This window comes from Dermacentor andersoni, chromosome 1 (assembly GCF_023375885.2).
Source record: "Dermacentor andersoni chromosome 1, qqDerAnde1_hic_scaffold, whole genome shotgun sequence".
Taxonomy (NCBI): Eukaryota; Metazoa; Arthropoda; class Arachnida; order Ixodida; family Ixodidae; genus Dermacentor; species Dermacentor andersoni.
Genome location: NC_092814.1, coordinates 283,778,485 through 283,799,892, shown reverse-complemented (window position 1 = coordinate 283,799,892; position 21,408 = coordinate 283,778,485). Strand labels below are relative to the sequence as shown.

At 45.1% G+C, this 21,408-nt stretch overlaps 1 protein-coding gene across 1 annotated transcript in view; it reads left to right on the top strand.

The window, feature by feature from the left end:
* Positions 1 to 21,408, top strand: part of LOC126547728 (membrane metallo-endopeptidase-like 1) — a 36,929-nt gene that overhangs the window by 13,984 nt on the left and 1,537 nt on the right. Inside the window, exon 3 of the mRNA XM_050195689.3 lies at positions 7,707 to 7,916. Within this exon, the coding sequence (XP_050051646.2) occupies positions 7,707 to 7,916 (210 nt within the window). The remainder of the gene's footprint in view (positions 1 to 7,706; positions 7,917 to 21,408) is intronic.

Sequence of the window (21,408 nt, the reverse complement as noted above, 5' to 3'; positions counted from 1 at the left end):
GCGCGCCGCGTGCTGTATGTGCGAGTAAAAGCGCAAGGCGTGGTGGTGGCATAGATGAGCAGACGATGGTGGCTCAGTCTTGTGTGCGCAAGGGAAAAAAGCGGGGAGGAAGCGCGCCGCATTCTGTCGCGCACCATACATCGGGGGAGTGGAGGGAAGGGGGGGGGGGGGGCTGTGATCTCTGAATCTGTGGTTGCGCAACATGTTTATTTGCCTTGTTTGACGCATCATATATAGTGACTTTTTCTTAGATACGTATATTTATTGCTTATACGTATATTTAAATATCCTGTTGCGACGTTTTGGTTATATGTGCAGTGAACTATGTTTACGGTTACACATTTTTGCCGAAGAGTACGCGTTTGGGCTGGTTGGTTCATGATTACGAGCAATAAAAACAGCGCTAAACGACAGGACGAGTGAAGGGACACAGACAACAGCGCTGACTAACAACCCTGACCTTTTTGCCCTTTTTGTCCTTTTTGCCCTTTTTGCCCTTTATCAAGCTGTATCTTGGCATTTGTATATTCCATTGTATCTTCGCATTTCTAATGTACAAAGGCGAGTCAAATGATAGTGAGCCAACCCACCCTGCGCAATAAGGGTTCGGTTCATTATCTGCGAGGCATGCACGTGGCATAGAGGCATCTCTTATTTACAAAATTGACACGCAGTTGTGAGGACCAAGGTTCTTTAATGCACGCATACACTGGGTTAACCATGGTTGCGTGACATTTAATCGACACTCCAAAAGTTGAACAGCGTGGTGTCGTGAGGTTTTTGACAGATGAAAATGTTTCCCAAAAAGGAATTAGTCGCCGTATGGCTGCCGTGTATGTTGAACATTGCATTTCATTGGCCAATGTGAAGCGTTGGAGCAAACGGTTCAAAGAAGGACGTGAAAGTTGCAAAGACGATCCAAGACCGGGCCAAAACCACCGTGCAATCACCCCCAACACAATTGCAAAGGGTGGTTAGACAAGAACGGAGGATAAGGATCGATGAATTGGCAGGGCGTGTGAACATCAATCATGGCTCGGGTCACACCATAATTCATGAACATCTCGGTTTTCAGCTCTTGTGTGCGCAATGGATGCCCAAGGTTTTGAACCGCCGCCAGAAGACGGAGAGGTTCGGTGCTGCCTTGACCCATCTAATCCGGTATCACGATGAGGGTGAGGAATTTTGTCTGCACTTGGGGCTGGGGACGAATCATGGTTACGGTGGAAACATTTGAATTCACCACCCCCAAGTAAAGCAAAGGCCGTCATTACTGCTGGAAAGTTGTTGACTTTTTTTCGATCGTCAGGGGCCATTATTGATTGAATTTGCTAAACCTGAAAAGACTATCAATTGTTTTCGATATTGTGAAACGTCGGATCGGCTGCGTGTCGCAATCAAGTGCAAACCACGTGGAATATTGACGAAGGGGGTCATCTTGCCCCACGACAATGGCCGACACCACGTCGCTGATATGGTTAATGCAAAACTGGCAAAGTTCAAGTGGGAAACGCTGCAACATCCGCCATACAGCCCAGACCTGTCGCCTTGCGACTTCCACATTTTGAAGCTATTGAAAAAACAGCTCAAGGGAACCAGATTCGTGTCGGACGATGACGTGAAAGAGTCAGCTACAGACTTTTTGAAGCAGCAACCCAAGTTCCATGAGACGGGAATCACGCGACTCGTTAGTCAGTGGGACAAATGTCTAAATGTTCATGGAGACTGCTTTTAAATAAAGTGCCCCGTTTGTCATATATTCGCATTGGCTCACTTTCATTTGACTTACCCTCGTATATTTTGCAGAACTCCTGCTTTTTATATGTTGCTCTCTGTTGCGACTTTTTGGAATTTCAGAGCAATTACTCAATATACACGACCAGTGACAGCTGCTCCTACGCAATACATTCTAACAAAGGACAGCGTCATTGAGATTTTTCCCTGGTCGTTGCATATGTACAAAAATGGAAACAAGGTTCATGAATGACAGAGAGAAATAGAGAGCTGGAAATGAGAGAAAGGCAGGGAGGCTAACAATGTTTTATTAAAATATTTGTCCTCAACTTGTTCATTTCATGACCTTTACATTTTCCATAACAGCGGCATGCACTGCTTTGCTTGTTTGGAAGTGATACAGTTCTTAAGTTCGTGTGATATTTGCTTTACTTGTTAAATATGCAGAAAATATAGAAGTATTGATATTAGTTATTTGGGTCACAATTTTTGAGACGTACGAGTATACTTTTTTATGAAAAAGTACATATTTTACTTGTCTTGACTGTGCGTCGCGTTCAAGAATTCGTTTGCAGCATCTATGGCAATGGCAACGCAGTTATTATTAATATTTGATGTATTTGATCCCTCGAAAATCTCTATCAGGAGGAGGCCGAGCTTCAGTGAGCCCCCCCCCCCCCCCCCCGAACAAAATTTCTGGCTACGCAACTGGTAAGAGGTGCTCTGCGTTGTTAATTGCCGTAAGTTCCCGTTTTATTCCAAGCTGTACCTAGATCGGAGCTTCTTATCACGTGTGTCATAGTATCAAGGAGATGAGAGACGCCTATGGCTGTATGTTGGTGGTCACAGTTTTCTTTTAAGAGAGGCATCTTGTAGCCTTCAGTTACAGACAGCGTTATCATAACACACGATAATGTGGTTGCTGCAAAAAGAAACTAACTACTCAGTATGACCCTTTGTCTGCCTGTTTACTTGTTTAATAAGTCGCGTGTCGTTCATTGTTGCATGCTCATGTTCATTGTTCATTGTTCATTCAGAAGTTAATTACTTGACATGTTACAATGTTCTTCACTTTTTGACATGACTTTGCTAGTGCACTTCTACGCGGTCGCAGAACTGTTTATTTTCCAACGACGTTAGGTCCCAATATCGCTTGGTGCTGCTTTCGTGGTATAATGTTTTGATTCATTTCATTTCTCGTTAGTGCAAAATAGAAAACAGTAATGTACTAAAATCATGTCGATGGCGTGCTTTTCTTACGCACGTGGAGAGCTTTACGTACGATATTTATGTTGTAGACAGAGTACAACAGTGACTCAAGGTACCACGCACCATTATTGAATCCTTGCCAAAGCAAACCGATAAGTTATCAGAAAGGCGCGGAAAAGTTATTCCGGCAATGCCGATTGGGAGGATTAGCCAGTTACAGTGGGTGTTGCTTCTCATCGGCAAAGTACGGCTGTTTTTCACGCAAGCTTCACATTTCGCTCAAATGACTATTTCCCCTAACAGAAAAAAAATAAGTCCAGTGAAATCCACGGTCTGCAAAATGTATAGTGTGTAATGTGGCAAGAGAGAGCGAGAGAGAGATCAGAACAGCCGCATTATGTGCAACAAATAAAGTTGGCGTACGTGCTAGTGTTAGTTATAGTAAACGTACAGTTTTCAGACAAGCATGTGCAGACGCTCAGCTAAACAGCGATGTTTAGCTTCCCCACGCATATAGTGAAATTTTATTTTGTATGTCAGTATTGCACGCAAAAGTACGAGACGCAGACAAGGCCCTTCGCCGCTAACCTTTACCCAACTCGAGGCATACTACCGTGAAGTGGGGTTGTGGAGACCTCTTGCACCCGGGGCCAACGAACCCTCCGATGAAAGCACGGGTCACGTATTTACAGGCGTTGTACAAACGACGTTTGTAACCTGCCATCCCCTCCCGTCGACCGCAAAGCTGCTACCTCAGTATTTCGGTGCCCCGATTACATGCATGTTTCGTAGCTGCAAGGATAATTCACGACTTGAAGCGTCATTCAATCCTGGTCAATTCAGCAACGCTCGCTTTCGTAATAACAAACTGAACAATCAAGTATGCAATAGCCTCATATGATTTAACGATTCGCCGTCTTCTACCCAGATACCTCGTGTACTTCTGTTTGGAAATGAAAGGCGCTGGCTCTTAAAAGACATATCTGTGCTTACTAAACAAGTACAAGGGCATAGTCGGAGAGCGTATTTTCACAAAGGCTCCGCGAGCTACGCTCTTAATCTGGTAGCCCCTGTTGCCACCTTTAGAGCCAAATAACTTACATTTCTTATTGCGATAGCATTTATATGGACACTCCAGGCGCATTCCTGCCATTGCCGTCGCCGTCACCGTGAGGTTCCGTATGAGTGAAAGCGTGTGAGGGTGAGCCGGCGAACGCGGTTCAATCTCGCGTGCGCGAGCGACGAACGTCGCCCAGATGCGTGCCCTCTCCTGTGGCGCGCGAGGCAGGGGGGTCAGGCGAGGGAGGAGGGGCGTTCTCCTCAGGCGGCTGCTAGGGCCTCGATGTCCTCCTCGCCCGCCGCTCCGTACGGAGTGGAGACAACTGCGGCGGCAGGGTCGGCACATATTGCCCATAAAAAAGGCAAGACGCCAGTCCACGATAGTATAATGAAACGAGCATGTTAAAATTCATGCAAGGAAAGTTAGATTCATCATGACACAGGCACGGCTGTGATACAGCATTCTCGCAGTTTATTATGTCATAAGCTGCCATCCCAGATCGATGTTTCACTTTATCACAGCTTGGCTATTTGCGGCTTAGTATAATGCATGCTAATTCGCTCTGCCTGCGCATGCGAAATGAACACGCCTTTCAAATTAAGCGGCGTGTTACGATTTGTGTTGCCGTGTACATGTCAGCTTGACGCAGAGATATATCCTATTTTTTATGAGACCACAGCTCGTTGTTTAGAGATTGCGGGAAATAACGTTGTATACTGCACACATCTATGTGATACTTTGAATTATTGAGGCATACCAAAATTATTGTACTCATTTGCTAAACGATACATTACTAGAAGCTTCTGAGTAACCCCTGCTGCAGGAATTATGTCGTAACCTTGACAAGTTATTGTACGCTTTTACTACAGGTTGCAATATGTGAAGGTGACGACGTGACCTTTATTTTAGAAGTACGCGAAAAGTTGTACATGTGCAACGTTAATAAAGGTTGTGAGAATAAGAGTGTATGGTTTCTTTTGTTATATTTGACCTCCTTGAATTTGACACACTACAAAATTTAAACAAAAGCTTAACACCTATCCACTGTGTCTGCCTTGGTGCGGAAACATAACACATTTCATTAAGCACGAGGTGCGGCTCTGAAAATGTGCAGCATGCTTGCACGATAAACTAGGCGTCTTAGCTAATGATGCTATTCGGAAGTGATTAGGTAGGGAAAGTTATTGAGTCTGTAGCCGAAAAGTTACTACTACAAAAGTGTGTCCGTGCTGTTCTGGACCCATGTTTAGAAATAAGTCTCATTCTTGGTACAATCTGTACTATCAGCTCTGCGTCGCGGTCCATTCGAACAGCTCGTATTCGATATTAGATGCCTACTCCATACATCACAGGTGAAAGGACACCACGTGGCGTTTCAGTGGCTGCCAAGTCACTGCGGCGTCACTGGAAACGAAGACGCCGATAATGCCGCTCGGGCAGCTCTTGAAGACCCACAAGAAGAGGCCATACCGCTTTCACGATCCGACGCAGCTAGCAGACTTCGAGTGCTTGCACAGGAGATCACGCTCTCTCTATAGTGCACACCAAACAGCCAGACCAACCAGAGCAACCGTCAATACCATCTGCCCTCTTTGATGAATCTCTTATGCCAACTGGACTCCGCCGAAGAGAGGCGACTCTGCTTTATCGCTTATGGCTAGGGGTGGCTTTCACGAAATCTTACTCATTCCGCATTGGAATGGCCGACAACGCTCTCTGCAATGCCTGTCTTTGCGAGGAGACGCTGGAACACATTCTGTGCGACTGTCCTGAATATAATGTTCAGCGACAGTCCCTGGCATCCGTTATAGCGCATCTTGACGCTAGACCATTGTCCCTCGACACGATTTTCGCATGCCGCCGACAGAAGGCATCGCAGGTGAAGGCGACGAAGGGACTACTTCGGTTTTTGAAAGAGACGGGATTGGTTTTTGAAAGAGACGGGAAAGAGAGAGTGATATCACGTATCATGCCAGATGGATGGACTCTAACGGACGATGTGTGTGTGTTGTGCTATGTGTTCTCTCTCTCTCTCCCCCCTTCCCCACCTTTAATCGCCCCCATCCCTCTCCCATGTGTAGGGTAGCAAACCGGTTAAGCTAAACTGGTTAACCTCCCTGCCTTTCCTTCTCCACTTTTTCCTTCCTTCCTTCCTCATTCTTGGCTAGCATCAAAGTGGAGTAGACACTCCTGTGTATGTTCTCTATTTGTGCGTTCTTATGCTGTTGCATTCATATGACAATTACGCTGCATATTTTGTCGTGTGCAGACACACGGCATATATGTAGTGTGTTCGGCACCCTGCGTGAAAATGGATGCATCACTACCCCTTTGACGAACGTTATCATCGTAAAGGCTACATCTCTATATCTTTATATATAAAATGTTAACATACCATTTTCTCCTTCAACGTTATCTATATAAAGGAGTGTGGCTTTATTTACACACGCACGCACGCACGCAGGTCCAATCACTATACCCTCGGGGCCAAATTCACAAAGTTTTTTATTCTTGTGTGCTTTATGGCACTTGCCAGCCGAGTTCGATAATGATACGTCGATCCAGCTCCACGATTTGCAGGAATTTGTTCTTGCGGACAATTTTGTTGTAAAGACTTTTTTAGATTACAGGCCTCGGGATTGCGAGAGTGCAGCAAATAATTTACTGCATCTCCTGTTTCTAAGCACCTGAAGGCGAATTTACGCACAAAACAATCCTTATGTTAAACGTGTTCATAATAGCACGGTCCTAGCCAGTCACAGTGCTGGGTATATTAGTGAACGCGGCCTTTATTAACGCCGTCCCAGTTTCAATGCCGAGGAAGTCAATGCCTCATGGCGCCATGATAACGTCGATAATCCCAGGTCCGTCATTCCGAGATGATTCTAACATTAAATTAAAATATCTGCAAAGTATTTCCCAACTTTCATAGTTGCTTAGTGTCATCCTCTTACATGAGAGAAGCGTATGATAGGGCTTCAACAACATACAAAATATGTCACTACTCCAGTAACTAAGAGCGTATGTATAAGCCGCGATTACATGAATGCGGCAGTGGCGCATCGAATCCATGAAAATGGCGGCAATGCGCTAGGAAGGCGAGTCGCATTAATGCGCCAGGAGAAGGTAAATTAAAAAGGGTAAGTCGGCTCGCGCGGTGCATGTAAGCGCTGGAGCATCGTATGGAGGGAGAGGAGAAAAACTGAATCCTACTACCGGCGCAAGGCTCTCCATCATTCTCCGACGAAACGCACGCGTCGGAAGCAGGCTCTGGCTTGTTTATGGTGAAGGCGGATGCGCCACATGTGACCGCTGTTACATAGTCTTACCGCGCTGCGCTAAGAAATGCGATGCGCTTCTGACGCATTCATGTAAACGTGGCTATATGTGCACGAGCTGACTCAGAGCGAAGTGAACAAGGTAAAGCAAAACGCCGCGAGAACGAGGTGGTGACGTTGACAGAATGGCCGAAAAGGATGGTCAATTACAAGACCTAACTTTACAATCGCGTACAACTATACAGTTATCAACGCTGGCTGTTGCCTGATGCGCTCATCTGTAAACGTCCTTCTTCGTCTTGGGCGAAGTAATCTAGACTTACAGCGCCGCTTTTGGCGGGTCATATATCCGAGTTCCCCAATTGCTTCGACCTTAGACAGTGTGTGGAAACCATATCGACGTCGACACCCCTATTCAATACCAGGTTGGCCAGCTGTTCCTGCGCAGTCCCAGCATCCTCAATGAGACCGGCGGCTACGAGCGAGTTTGGTCCGATCGCTTCTTCAACTCGCTGCGAAGGAAGTACCAGTGCCTGAGAAACATGTTTCGGGAAGGTGAATGGAACGCCACTGAAATACCCAGAGACGTCTTGCGGGCATCTGTAACAGCTGAGATTGCCTTCAAGGCTTTCATGGTGAGCCGGGGTTTCTCTGTTTACCCTGTAAACAAAAGTGACAAACATCTGACCTCGTGCTGCATGGACCTGAAACCTTATCACTGCATCTGTGCTACTCGATGTATAGCGTCGCTTGTGTACCAAGTTAAATCACACTTGCAGGGAGGGATTGACGTCATGCGCCACTTCGTTAACTTCTCCGTCTCTTACATAGTACCGTTTTCCCGCGTCAAGCATTCATTATTCTCTCAGAATAAACTAACGTGTAATCGATAGACGACAAACTTAGAACACGCAGAACTATACGCTGCTTCCGCCAAGTTAAGCTCTTGTATAGCCAGAGTCGGTATAACATATAGAGATCCCTTTCTCTCGATTCTATTCCTTTAACATCCGCTGCTCTCGAGTGGCCGATCACGGCAATAACTTTGGTATAATTTCACTCGGACCACCGACGAAGCCCGAAACTAAGAGCATTGCAATAGAATCGTTACCTTATACAGGCTCTGAAATCAGAGAAGCGTTGGTCCATGTCATGTTTGACACGACCCAAACGATGCCTTACCGGTGCATGGTGTGCGAAAAAAAAAAAAAAACGATTCAAGGCAGCAAATACTTTCGGAGAGTACATATAGCCCTGTTATCTGCCTTCTACTTGCATGCCTTTCCCTTCCGGACCGTACGAGATTATTGTTATCGAAACAATGCGTTAACTGATGCCATGTCTTGCTTACCATTTTTACCATTCTTACCATTTTGCATGTCATGGTTGCCATGTTTTGCTTATGCTGCTATCTTTTGCCGTGTATTAAGTTATTTATCTAATACTTACATGACAATAATTTTTTTTCTATAAATCCTTAATTTCCACTTGTTTGCCTTGGACCTTTTCGAAAGAATGTATTTGTATTTATTTGTATTTTATTTTTTGTATTTAGAGTCAAGTTTATGTTATTGCCTCTGTATTTACCTCTTACCTTTGCCCCTCCACTCTGCAATGTACAACTGTACTTCCAGGGTATAATAAATAAATAAATAAATAAATAAATAAATAAATAAATAAATAAACTGGCACAGGAGGAAACTAGAGAAGCAGATAGAGCGCTGAACTACTTTTCTCGGTTCCTCTTGTTTCAGTTAACGCGATGTTTCAATCAGAATGCTTTATCAACAAGCCTAATTTCAACTCCATGCGAGATGTTATCAAAACGTTTCAAGAATGACTCTGTATTGAAGGAAGTAATTCACTGATGCGCATTCAAACACTCTCACTTTCAAAATAGCCCCTCGCGGAGCAGTATACCATTCCCAGTGTTGCTGTCAGTTTGCGAATATGTCCTGACCGTCTTCTTTCCGGAAGGAGTCGAGCAACTTTCTGCGATTCCAGCTTGATTAAGGAAATTGTGCCAACGTGGCTACTTTTGAGCAGTCAATATTTTTTTTTAATTTTGGGGAGACAGCGATATAAGCGGAATCCAAATCTTACAAGTATGGTGGAAACCATGTTGTTTCCGGTGAGAAAGTCGCATGTGACAGCAGCATCCAGCTCCTCGTGTCCCCAGATCGGGCCGTTTTCTCCAAACGGTCTCTCTCAGATGCCCTAAAACTTGGCAGTGAAATTTACTATTCATTGATTGACCATTGGGGACAAATTCCTGATGCGCAATACTGCGAGTGCCAAAAACTACGATGAGAATGCACTTTGTGAAGTCTAAAGACATGCCTAGTGGTTTTTCGGTCGTGGAGACGTTGGGCATTTCCACTGCAACGCGAGTTTCTTTTATCTCAGGGTTGTACCCCTGCACCTAAGTTTTGTCACTAGTCATGATCCTCAGTTTGAAAGCCGGGTCATTCGTCAGGTTTGGCTGGCCCTCATTTCGCTCTCATCATAAGATTTTAAAAAATCCAGCCAATTCAATGCGATTGCATAAATCAAGCCAAGAATTACAGAAGGGTGCTCGACTCGGCGCGGAAAGAACACGTCCAGGACATACTCGCAAAGTGTCAGGAAGGGCTGAACTCTCGTCGAAAAGGACTATAGTTCAAAAGTTTTGTGTCTTTGAACGCTCATAAATAAATTACTTTCTTCAAAACATAACCAGTCTCAAAACTTTTTGATACCACCTCGTATGCTCCACTGAAACTTGCACTTGATTAACATCTGTTACTATCGCGAAGAGAAGATGGAGTGTAGAACCGATGGGGACGGTTCGCGGGGTTTCCGATCTCGTATAATGGCGTCCTGTGTAAGTTGCACGCCATTTCCTGTGGCTTTCAGCTGACTGAAGTGCTACGCAAAGGAACCATCGATGTCGTAAGAAGGCCGGCATTCAGAAGTGAATAATGAATTTTCGACAAGACAAAAAGATGCTGGAGATAAACTTGGAGATTAAATCAACTTTCGGCAACCAAATTTTCTCACGATTTTTTTTCTCTCCTTCATATCCAGCTTTTCTGGACACGTACCAACTAGCGCCCCAAGCGGGCCCGGCACGAAGCTAGCGCGTTTTCAATGGAACGAGCGTGTTTTTCGCGAATAACAAAAGCTGCAGGTCGACTATTGAAAAAGGCAGGTGACAGACGTGTTCTGGAAGACAATCCACTCGAGCCAAATGCAGTGATCACGCTATGGCACGTAAGAATTTTGTTCCCACAGCGGTTAAATATTTAGCAATGGAAGCCTATGGAAACGACGAAAATTTGTACTCAATTTTCAAGGCAAGAACGATGCCTGTGATAAAACTACGGCCTCTATCGTAATACCCAGTGCAGCGTATGTAGTCCGGAGACTCAGCTTTGGATTGATGCCCATCTTGACTCCTTACACATCTCGTAACACTGTTCCCAAAAGCGATTTTTGACACACAGTCGTGCAAGTTCACGTGGTATCTATAAATAACCGAGCGTATCACTTGCGGCAACGTCGGAAACCGTGGCCGAGTCGTTTAACGGCGAGCATCTATCGTTCCGCGTCATGCTGGCAGCGGTTCAATGCCGTGATACCATTTTTTTGACGCCGCCTAGGACTGAGTTCGGGAGTCTTTCACCAGATAGCCGAAACACAAAACTCACTATTTGGTTCCAGTTTTGGTTTCTTCAGCATGGCTCTTCAAATACTATGTTTTTTATTTTTACTTCCTTAAACGTAGGAATGGGTTGCGTATTTGTTAAGTCATTGCTTTTATGCTCATATTTTATTCCTTGGACAACATAACGACAAGCATGCGCATGTCTTTGTGTTACGTTTAAAAAATATAAACTATCGTGCCTTGTAGCATGGACATACTCAGGAGTTCTGGACATTGCACCTTGACCATCCTGTGTGTAATTTACATGCGTACTGAATGGGCAAAATTTTAAACAATTTTATTATAATAGCCGTGTATCAACAAGTTTCAACTGTCTGCGCCAAGAGGGTAGTCTTTTGTAACAACATATGTATTTATGGCACTTAGTCGGAACATTGGGGGTGCGTTAAAGCAGTGTTTTGTTCGAGCATGGGCGGTTATGTCACACGACAGGAGCAAATGGTTTTGTACCCTATGGGCAGAGGGCACATTGACTTGAAGAAGTGCCAAATTTAAACAGTAAAGCCATCTATTACAGCTGAAGTTCGAACGGTGATTGCAGAACGAGTGCCATTCAGTCTGTTTGCACGCGCATGATTTTGCGAGGCAGCAGGGAAGGAGAAGTGCGTGTATGCACTTATATGTGCGTGTATGCGCGTGCAAGCATACGCGCGTTTGTGTGTGCGTGCAGTTGCGTTTGCCTGCGTGCGTGCGTTTGTGTGTGTGTGTGTGTGTGTGTGTGTGCGTGCGTGTGGGCGTGTGTGTGTGTGTGTGTGTGTGTGTGTGTGTGTGTGTGTGTGTGTGTGTGTGTGTGTGTGTGTGTGTGTGTGTGTGTGTGTGTGTGTGTGTGTGTGTGTGTGTGTGTGTGTGTGTGTGTGTGTGTGTGTGTGTGTGTGTGTGCGCGCGCGCGCGCGTGGACGCGTATAAATGGGAATACGGTCAAATATGTGTCGTATCTCTCTCTCGCCGTCTCTCTCTCTCTCTTTGTGTGTGTGTGTGTGTGTGTGTGCGAGCACTTCCCCGCTTACGCCTACTCTCCGGGTTGAATGAGATACAGAATTTATTTAAACCCGTATATAAGTCTGAGACAAGAACGAATGACTCTGCATTTATAGCACTATCTCTTTCTGAAACCGAACTCAAGGTGAAAAAAAAACAAGAAAGACGCCTGAGCCGTCAATATCGCCGCCTCAGATTTCGTCACGATGGCACCGTCACCATTGGCACGGCTCCGTGAGCTGCTACCGGCAGCTCACTGTCTTCAAGCCAGCGAAGCGAAAACCTGCACCATCATTGCGTCATGCGTCGCTTCTGCGACCAAGCAAGCTTCCGGTGGCACACGTTCGCTGGTATATTGATATTAAATCAGTGAACTGCTTGCCTACGAATAAACAGCGTTAAGAGAAAGCTTTAGCTCGGGTGCTCCTCGCTAAACACACGTAAAAGGAGAATTCGTTTTTTTAGGCAACCACAGCACCACATTTGACGAGGTTTAATGCATTTCAAAGAAAAACTTAAAATCTAGTGACTGTTCCTTTTGAATTTACGAATTAGGTTGTCAATTTTTTATTAAAAACTGGCAAAAATAAACAATTTTCAAGAAACAAAACTATCAAGTTTACAACTCTGTAACGCAACAACGAAATATGATAATACAATTCTGTGAATTGCATCTAATAGTACATCTAAAGCGGACAAAATTGATATGTTAGACATGAATAAAAAAAAATTAGTATTACGAAAATACAGCTTTTGCAAAAGCCTTGTAACCAACGTAACAAAGTCACTTAAGATGTAAAATGACATATCGAATTTGTCCGCTTTGGAATTAGCTAATGGATGCCGTTTGCAGAACCGCGATATCTGTTCTTGATGCAAAGCTATGAATTTGTAAACTTCGTGCTTCTATTTTTTTCGGACGCTCGAATATTTGAAAATCTTTTTAACAAAATTCAAGCCCTAAATCGAAATTCAGCTTGCAACAGTCACTAAAATTTAACTTTCTCTCTAAAATGAAACAAGTTTCATTAGAATCGGTCCAGGAGTTATCCCAGAAAAACTTTTTGCGTTTTACATGTATTTGAATAGGCCGCGTCGGAGTTGGGCCCGAGCTAAGGCTTCCTCTTAAGAGGAAGCTTTAGCTCGGGTGCTCCTATCTAAATTCTTGTAAAAACATCATTCGTTTTTCTGGGCAACCACTGCACCAAATTTGACGTGGTTTGTTGCATTTAAAAGAACGAGTTAAAATCTAGTGACTGTTGCTTTCGAATTTTCGATTTAGGTCGTCAAATTTTTTTATTAAGAAGTGACAAAAGATGGGAAATTTTCAGAAAACGAAACTATCAAGTTTACAACGCAGTACCTCAGCAAAGAAAAATCTTGTAACAAATATGTGAATTGCATCTAATAGTACATCTAAAGCGGACAAAATTGATACGTTACACATGAATCTAAAAGAATTTAGCAATATGTAAATACAGCTTTTGCGGAACCCTTGTACACAACGTAAGAAATTCACGTAACATATCAAAGTACATATAAAATTTATCCGCTTTCAATAATCCGAAAATTGAGTCCCTAAATCGAAATTCCGCTTCCAACAGTCACTAGAATTTAACTTTCTTTCTCAAATGCGAGAAATGTGATTAAAATCGGTCAGGGGTTATCTCATAAAAGCGTTATTGCGTTGTGCAGGTATTTGAATAGGCCGCGTCAGAGTTGGGCCTGAGCTAAAGCTTCCTCTTAAAATCGAACGCGGACTGGCCACCAGAAACACGCTTACGGAGCCACAGTAATAACATCACAAAAGGCTACGTGCGGTCAGGTTGACTTTACAGAATTTCTTTTTCTGCGTCAGTTACGTTTTCCGAGACCGCTTAATTGGAAAACATTTGTTCGCATAGCTCTTACAGAAGCATGCTTAATCAAAATGTCTTCGCTCGGCTAGATAATCTCGAGGACGGGCTCCAAACTATTTTCTTACGCCATTTAAGATCAATACTTGTAAATATAATTAACGTATATTTGTTAATTACGCACACAACGTCTCAACTTATCCGTATCTAGAGGTTACCAATACGAACACTCGAATGATGAAATGATCTCACGAAGACTTATATTGGTTAGTATTTTTATTTGGTGCAGTTAAAAACAGCCGTGAAGCAAGTGTGAAAGCATGGACAGGTTTTCTTGGCGCAAATCAAGTTCATGAGCTTAAACGCACGTGCCAAGCCGTGCACTTCTACCTCTGCAATGGATTCTTCTACATTATACAAGAAGCGTCTCAGCGCTATGGTACATCACAGAAGGTGTGCAGAATGTAATCGGGAGCGCACGTAAGTGCGCTCCCGATTACATTTCTGAGCGTTGCTGGCATCAGGCACGATTTCCTGGTGTCATTAAGTATAAAAAAATTGGCTGTGGTTTAGCTCCGGTTAAACCTGGTTGAATTGCGAAAGCAAAGTTACCTGGACACGCTCCAACGTCTTTCTCTCATTCTTCCTAGCTTGCTTAGCCTTCGCCTTAGACTTTAACTGTGCCGAAGCAGTAGAGCAACTATATCCAGATATAGACTCTTCGTCGGTAACTTCCATGGCGAGACTGATCAACCAACGTGTAGCGCACCGCTATATATCCCGGTTTTCCTGTTTTCCTGTTTTTCCTGTTTTCCGGGTCGGTAGACACCCTGGACATGTCATTTCCCAGGCTGGCCTAGCCCCAGCTCCCCGCAAAGTTGATGCTGGGCTCAAAGCGCTAAGCCCACCGGCTCGGGGGCCACGGCACACGACAGGCGGCTCTCTTCTAGCTGCGGCGGGGAGCAAGCTGACGTCAGGCATCGTCAAAGCAACGGAGATTGTTGACGTCACACCAACTGCTAAGGGCAGCGCCGGCTCTTGGGGGGGGGGGGGGGGGGGGGGAGGCACGGCATACGCGACGAGCGGTTAGACCTGGCGTAGTATTGAGTATTGCTTTCGCAATAAAAGTCAGGGAACGTGTAAGCTTTGCCTTTAAGAGTGGAACGCGATAGCATTCAAAGATCCCCGACTGCTTCTCACGCTTCACGACAAGTGCAGCTTATGTAACTGTAATGTTTACCGGGAAACGTTGGCGGCGAACGTTATGCACGAAGGCGAGCGTTGTGGCAGAAACACGGCCTCTTGCGTGGGCCGATCCCGGAGGTAGTTCACAGACGCGCCAAAAAATTACATCATTTTAAGGTTTTTAACGTTGTTTCGCACTTTTAACATTTCAGTTTTAGAAGAAAGGAAGGAAGGAAAGAAGGAAAAAGAGAAGCAGAGTGCAGGGAGGTTAACCAGAATAATGTCCGGTTGGCTACCCTACACTGGGGGAATCGGAAAGGGGAAAACAAAGATGACAGGGCGAGAGAGGAGGGAAGGAAAAAGAAAATTAGCGGTGAGTTCGCTGATGCGTTTGGTCTAATAGTAGTTGCACTAATAGTCACAGAGGTTCACACAAGCCCGTCGCCCTCAAGAAGCACAAAAATGCCTTTACCGCTTTATGGGCCGACGAGCGATGGGGGAGGTGTTCCAGCAGCACCTGCACAGAAAGCGGCCGAGTGTCCAGTTTTCGGAGAGCGTTTGCAAGTTCTTGTCTTTCTGGGGCATATCGGGGACAGTGGCGCCGCAGGTGCTCGATATTATATTCGGTGCCGCAGACCTCGCATGCTGCACTGTCGGTCACTTCAATTAATGTAGAGTATGCTTTTGTGAAGGCAACTCCTAACCAAAGGCCACAGAGAAGCGTAGCTTCACGTCCAGGAAGTCCGAATGGAAGTCGGAGTTGCAGTGAAGGGTTTATTCGATGCAGTCGTATAGGTCATAAGCTTTATTAATTTAAACTAAATTATGGGGTTTTACGCACCAAAACCACTTTCTGATTATGAGGCACGCCGTAGTGGAGGACTCCGGAAATTTTGACCACCTGGGGTTAGTCTTAAGTTCGGCGAGTTTCACTCTGTCAGTGAGAGACTGCGTGCCAGGTGTCGAAGCTGCCTTGCGGCGTCTGTCCTCGAAGGGGGAATTGGAACGCTGTCCTCTTCTTGATGTGATGTGCGAGCAGCGTTATCAGCGGAATCATTGCCGCTGATACCACAATGGCCAGGTACCCATTGAAAGACAACCTCGTGACTTCTTTGTTGGACGTGATGGTGAAGTTTCACGATTTCGTATGTCAGTTGTTCATGACAACCGCGTCGTAGATCTGACTGCGTGCACTGTAATGCCGGTCTTGAGTCGAACACAGCCCATTTTCTCAGTTTTAGATGATTTAACATAAAACGTCTGCGCTGTCGATCTAGCAAGGCATGGCATATACATACGCCGAAATATGCACGAAAATGTTTGCTCACTGACAATGCCGCCGACGCCGACACGAGATTTTCTTAGACACGGGGCCCTTAACGCTTTCGCGATAAAACAGCTGCCTGCGCAAAGGATTGGATATATTCTTCAGTACTTTGCAACAGATGGAGCAGCGCGGACATGTACGTTAGAATGAAAAGTACTAATGTATTAGGATGGGTGTTTGCGGCATATATTTTGGCTGTCTAATGTTAAGACCTAAAGAAAGTAAATACCGTAATTTTGCGACAGTCATTGCTGACATATGTAAATTCACGTGAAATATGAGCTCCGACTCAGTGCCCATGATGGAACTGGCCCCTGGACTACAAGGCTACATTGACACGCGAAATAGTGGTTTAATAACTACCAGTAATGTGAAAGTGTTTAGCTGTGGAACTTTTCGTATGTCTGCACCGCTGTGCAGTCTTGGGGGTCCCTCTTACCACGCGCATTATATTTCACCTAATATTTGAAGCAACAGTACAGTGCATTAGTATTTTTTTTACGAGCGAGCTTCCTTTAGCGTCTCACCACTGTTCCAAGGTTATCGCTTAGCTAAAGACGCGCCTGTATGTATTTCAAGTATCCAGAATGCTGTCACGGGTTCAATAGCAAAAGAGAGTTATCTAATCAGATTGCGGGCGTGAAGCGAATACTGGCGTACACATTCTCGATCACATTTCAGCGCCCGCGATTGCGCTGCAAAATACGACCATTCCAATCTGATGAACCGATGCCTTGATGCCTTGAGATTAAATTCAGATGAAGCAATATTTTGCGCGCAGCCATCATTGTGCTTTGATATTTTCTTTTCCAGCGCAAGCTCGCCTTATAATGAGTTATATTCGTGACCCACTCTTTTGGAACTGCCTTATTCTTCACACCACTGCAACTTGACAGTATAGACGTACTGCATCTTCATTGAGTGAATACTGAGAAGTGGACTAGGATTATTGTTCCGTGTGCGTTTACTCATATATACAAATAATTTATTATTCACAACTGACTTTTTAATCGAAGAAGTTGTAAATGACAGCAACCTGGACATTCACAGAAGGTCTCAAGAATAAAGAAAATTTAAATACTTATTAATCTGCTTTCGCCTGATGGCAAGGAATGAAATTTCAATAAAAATATCCTTAGGATAAATCAAAGCCTATCCACATAAAAACGTTTCATCTGAGTTCCCCTTTGCAAGATGATACCCACTTGAAGGTGTCTCGTATTGTGGGTCCTTGACGTATGTCCAACCTTCGAACAAAGGGTCATTCCGAATTTTTCATTCTGAGAGGGCGTGTTACCCTCTTGGCTTTCACTCCGGTTCACAACCACGCAAAGTTCTGCGTGAGTAGCGTCGTTAGTCCAAACCCACGAGCTACCCTAACTAGCCTCGCCTGTATTGCTGTTATTTAGGCTTGGATGGGAAATGTAGCTTTTAAATCGACGCATGAGGAATCCGAAAAAAGCTACCCTCGACTTGTGTAGTATGGTTTCTTTCATTTTGCACTTCGTCCTGTGAGAGATGAGGCAGGTCGCCGACAAAAAAAAGTGCAACATACTAAGGAAAAGGGCAGATAATGTGAAAGGCAAGGAGTTTAACAATGGACGTGCCCGATTAGCTACCGTACACATGGAGAGGGAAATAATTTAATGGTAATTTAGCGGTAAATGCGAGAGAAATGCGGTAAGCATTACGTCGCACCTCTGTGAAGTCCCGGTTTCATGATTTATGCCACGTCTACTAAATTGCTCTGTTCTTCAGTTCCTCACTCGACACACGTCCTGTTTCTTCTAGGAGTAAAGTGCACCCGGTGGGGTCTGGAACATACCACCATGGATATATATATATATATATATATATATATATATATATATATATACACTTTTCTAAGCGGTCCTATCTCCTCTCTACCTCTCCCACGTGACCAGCTTTGCAAACTTCACACGCTTACACTTTTTTTCCACTGTAACAATCCTAATGCTACGTGTTAAAATATAAACAGAGAGATGAGGAAAAAGAATGAACAGGTGGCGAGAGTGAACCCTGCAGTACACACAGTGTAGGCACTTTCAAAAAGCACAGTTGGTCTTTTGTGGCCTTGCGAATCGAATAATGCTTAGACCAAGTTCCCAGGATATATTTCTCCGATAGTGGTCTGCCTTCGAACCGGGTAATAGTTGCTCACGGAGCAGAGTATTGAGAGTGGAAGCGGCGGAGAAGATGCTCTATATTGTTTCGTGACCCACCGGAAATTGCAGGCGCGCTGCTGGACATTCCTAGAAAACTGTATATGGGACGCCAAATCATGTGCAACACAGGAGCATTGTATTGCGCTAGCAGATTCCAGGTGAGAGAGAGGATGATTATGGAGATGAAGAGACGTTATCTTCTGCAGCAATTTAGTATTAAATGAATGAGTGAACGAATTAGTTAAAAAGAAAGGAGAACCAAACGTCGGTGCAAGCACGTCTCCGTATATTGCGAAAGGAGCTAGTTACAACATGAGAAAGAAGATAGAGTCCAGGTGGCAGGCAAAGACACAGTTAGGGTCGAGAGAATATAAGCGGGAATTTCTGAAACAAGTTTAATTTCAGTGTAGATGTATGATGTAGCGAGAAAATGATTGGAGTCACCGCCCAGCATGCGTCCTTTGCGGTAGTATCAGCACCCGCCGTTCTTGGTAATTAACGCTTACCAAATACCAATAACTACTTATTCATCGGCAATACCTCGCCGCGTATCCCTTTGTGACAGGCTCTGTGAACTGCAGCTGGGCTATCATGGCAACTTGCGACCATACTGTGACTCTTGTGGTTACGCTTGCCATACTCGTGACCCTTGCGTTTGCGGGAATACTATAAACATCGGTTTACTGTTTTCAATAGATGAAGTGCCAATAGTGACGGCACATTGCTGACGGTGCTTCATCTATTGAAAGCTATGCACCAACTAGCCCCACAACGTGTTTCACTGCATCGGTTTACTACACAGGTTAGAAAACAGACAGTTTAGAACAGCGTTTGTCGCCTTACATGCGTTCAACGCAAGCACCTTTGCAGTATACGTTACGGTGCGCGTCCCTTTAAGACAAAAGAGAGTTATAGCTCAGCGAGCCAACATGCCAGCGTGCCTAGTGGGCAAGCGTAGACGCCACTGCGCATGCGCGGTACAACATGCGCAGTGGCGTCTACGCTGGCCCGCTGTGCCCGGGGCCTCAAAGACGCCAACGCAAAAATAAGAGCGCGTTAGAAGACAGGGCGGTCTTGGGCCTCATTCCAAACATATCCAAGCCAACAATCTATTAGCAACCATGCTGTTGTTTCTATGCAAGGAGGTTATATACTTAAACTTCTGGATTGCCAGTCCCAGCCGCCGCCTACGGGAGTGCGTGAACCCGCCGGCGGCCATATTGGTAGCAGAAAAAAAGCGTAGCTCCAGCATAGATGTGGCCGCGGTGTACGCGCGGCGCTCCCTGCACTTGCGGTTCCGCGATGAAAACTAAAATTAAACCCATTTAAGTAGTATTTAAGAAGTGTTGAAGAAGTGTATGATACGTAAATATCAGCCCCTCGTTGTGCGTGGCTGTTGTAGAAAAAGAATGTGTCATGGTGGCGGGTGCATTGTGTTTAATAAGTTGCGAGAACTGAAAAAATGTCATGTTTTCTGTTTTCATCATTCAGTAACCTGCCGCGTGCATCGGCAGTGTGATGCTTCGTCGATACGTGGTGCCGGCCCGTATTGGCAGCCACAAGACCTCGAAATATAGCATCCTTATGCCATTTCTTTAAAAATCGCTTTGTTTATATGAGCGTTCAAGTCACTGATGATGAAGCTGTTACTGCTTTAAAATCAGGAATGAGCGTTTTTTATTTATACATAGAAAACAAGAAAGCGATATCTATGGGCACTTTGCTGAGCTAAACTGCGATAGGCGAAAGCCTATATCTATGACTGCCTCTGTTGCTGTTGTCTCAACTGTTCTTCGAACGGCCGCCGCCGTGGCCGCGAGAATGAGATGCAATCACAGCCATATGGCTGCGAAATTTGTTGCCGATGTGCGCGCACGCCCACGCGCATGTCCGCGCTCTCCCACGCCCACGCCCACTCGCACAGCGCTACTGGCATGGCGCCTCCTCTCTTTGCTCCCCTTGCCGATGATCACCGCTTTCCTGCGTCCACCGCGGACTGCGCCCGGACACTAATGAGCCACTTAAGGCTTAGGCCTTAATAGAAGAGTATGTGTCCTTTTTGTACAGCGTTTCAGTTTTAACCGGAAAGACTCAGTAAAAGAAAATTTACAATAAAGTTAAGGCGATGATCTGCATGCACGCAGCCGCAAGTCACACATGCGCTCTGATGAGAATAGCCTGCCAAAGTTAGTGATGTGTTACCTAGCGGCTCAAGCAATCTTCAATTTCTTTTTTTCGTTTCTGCGTCCATGTTGCCTGCGTCTGCGAAGAAAACGAGAAGTGGGCAGGCAGATAAACAAAGTGGTGGAGGGAGGTGGTAGCGTAATGGTTGGCGTACTTAGCTCCCAAATGCAGAATGCTGCGAATACATGGGCTCGAATCCCGATGGTTTGTTTGTGAAGGCAGCTTTCTGTGCTCTCTAGTGACGGCGAAGCTCAGAATGAGGCAGCAGCCTGACGACAGCGGTCACCGTCAACGTAACAGAATAAGCAGGTGTGCAAGGTCACACTTAAAACTGAAAGTACATTCAGAGAAAATATAGTATGCTCCTGTCGACAAAAAAAAGTGTGGAGTAACAAGCGGTGTTGTTAAGCGAGGCTGTAGACCGATAATGTTTCCAAAGAAAGGACCACCCTCCAATCCCGGTGCTCAGCGGAAATGTAAACCGAGAGCGTGTCAAACAGCGTGTAATTGATACTTCATTAGGTCATTGCGTGTTTGTGTTGTGTCTAGCAGGAGCGAGTAGTGTAATAGATGATACCGGAGAGGAGGTGGTGAGCGAAGTCCGCGAAAAGTGTTTGAGGATAGCCATATTGAACGTCGACGCCGTGTTGAAGAAAGCCTACGACTTAGTTGCTCAGGTCGACAGAAAGGCTTGAGTGGTAGCAT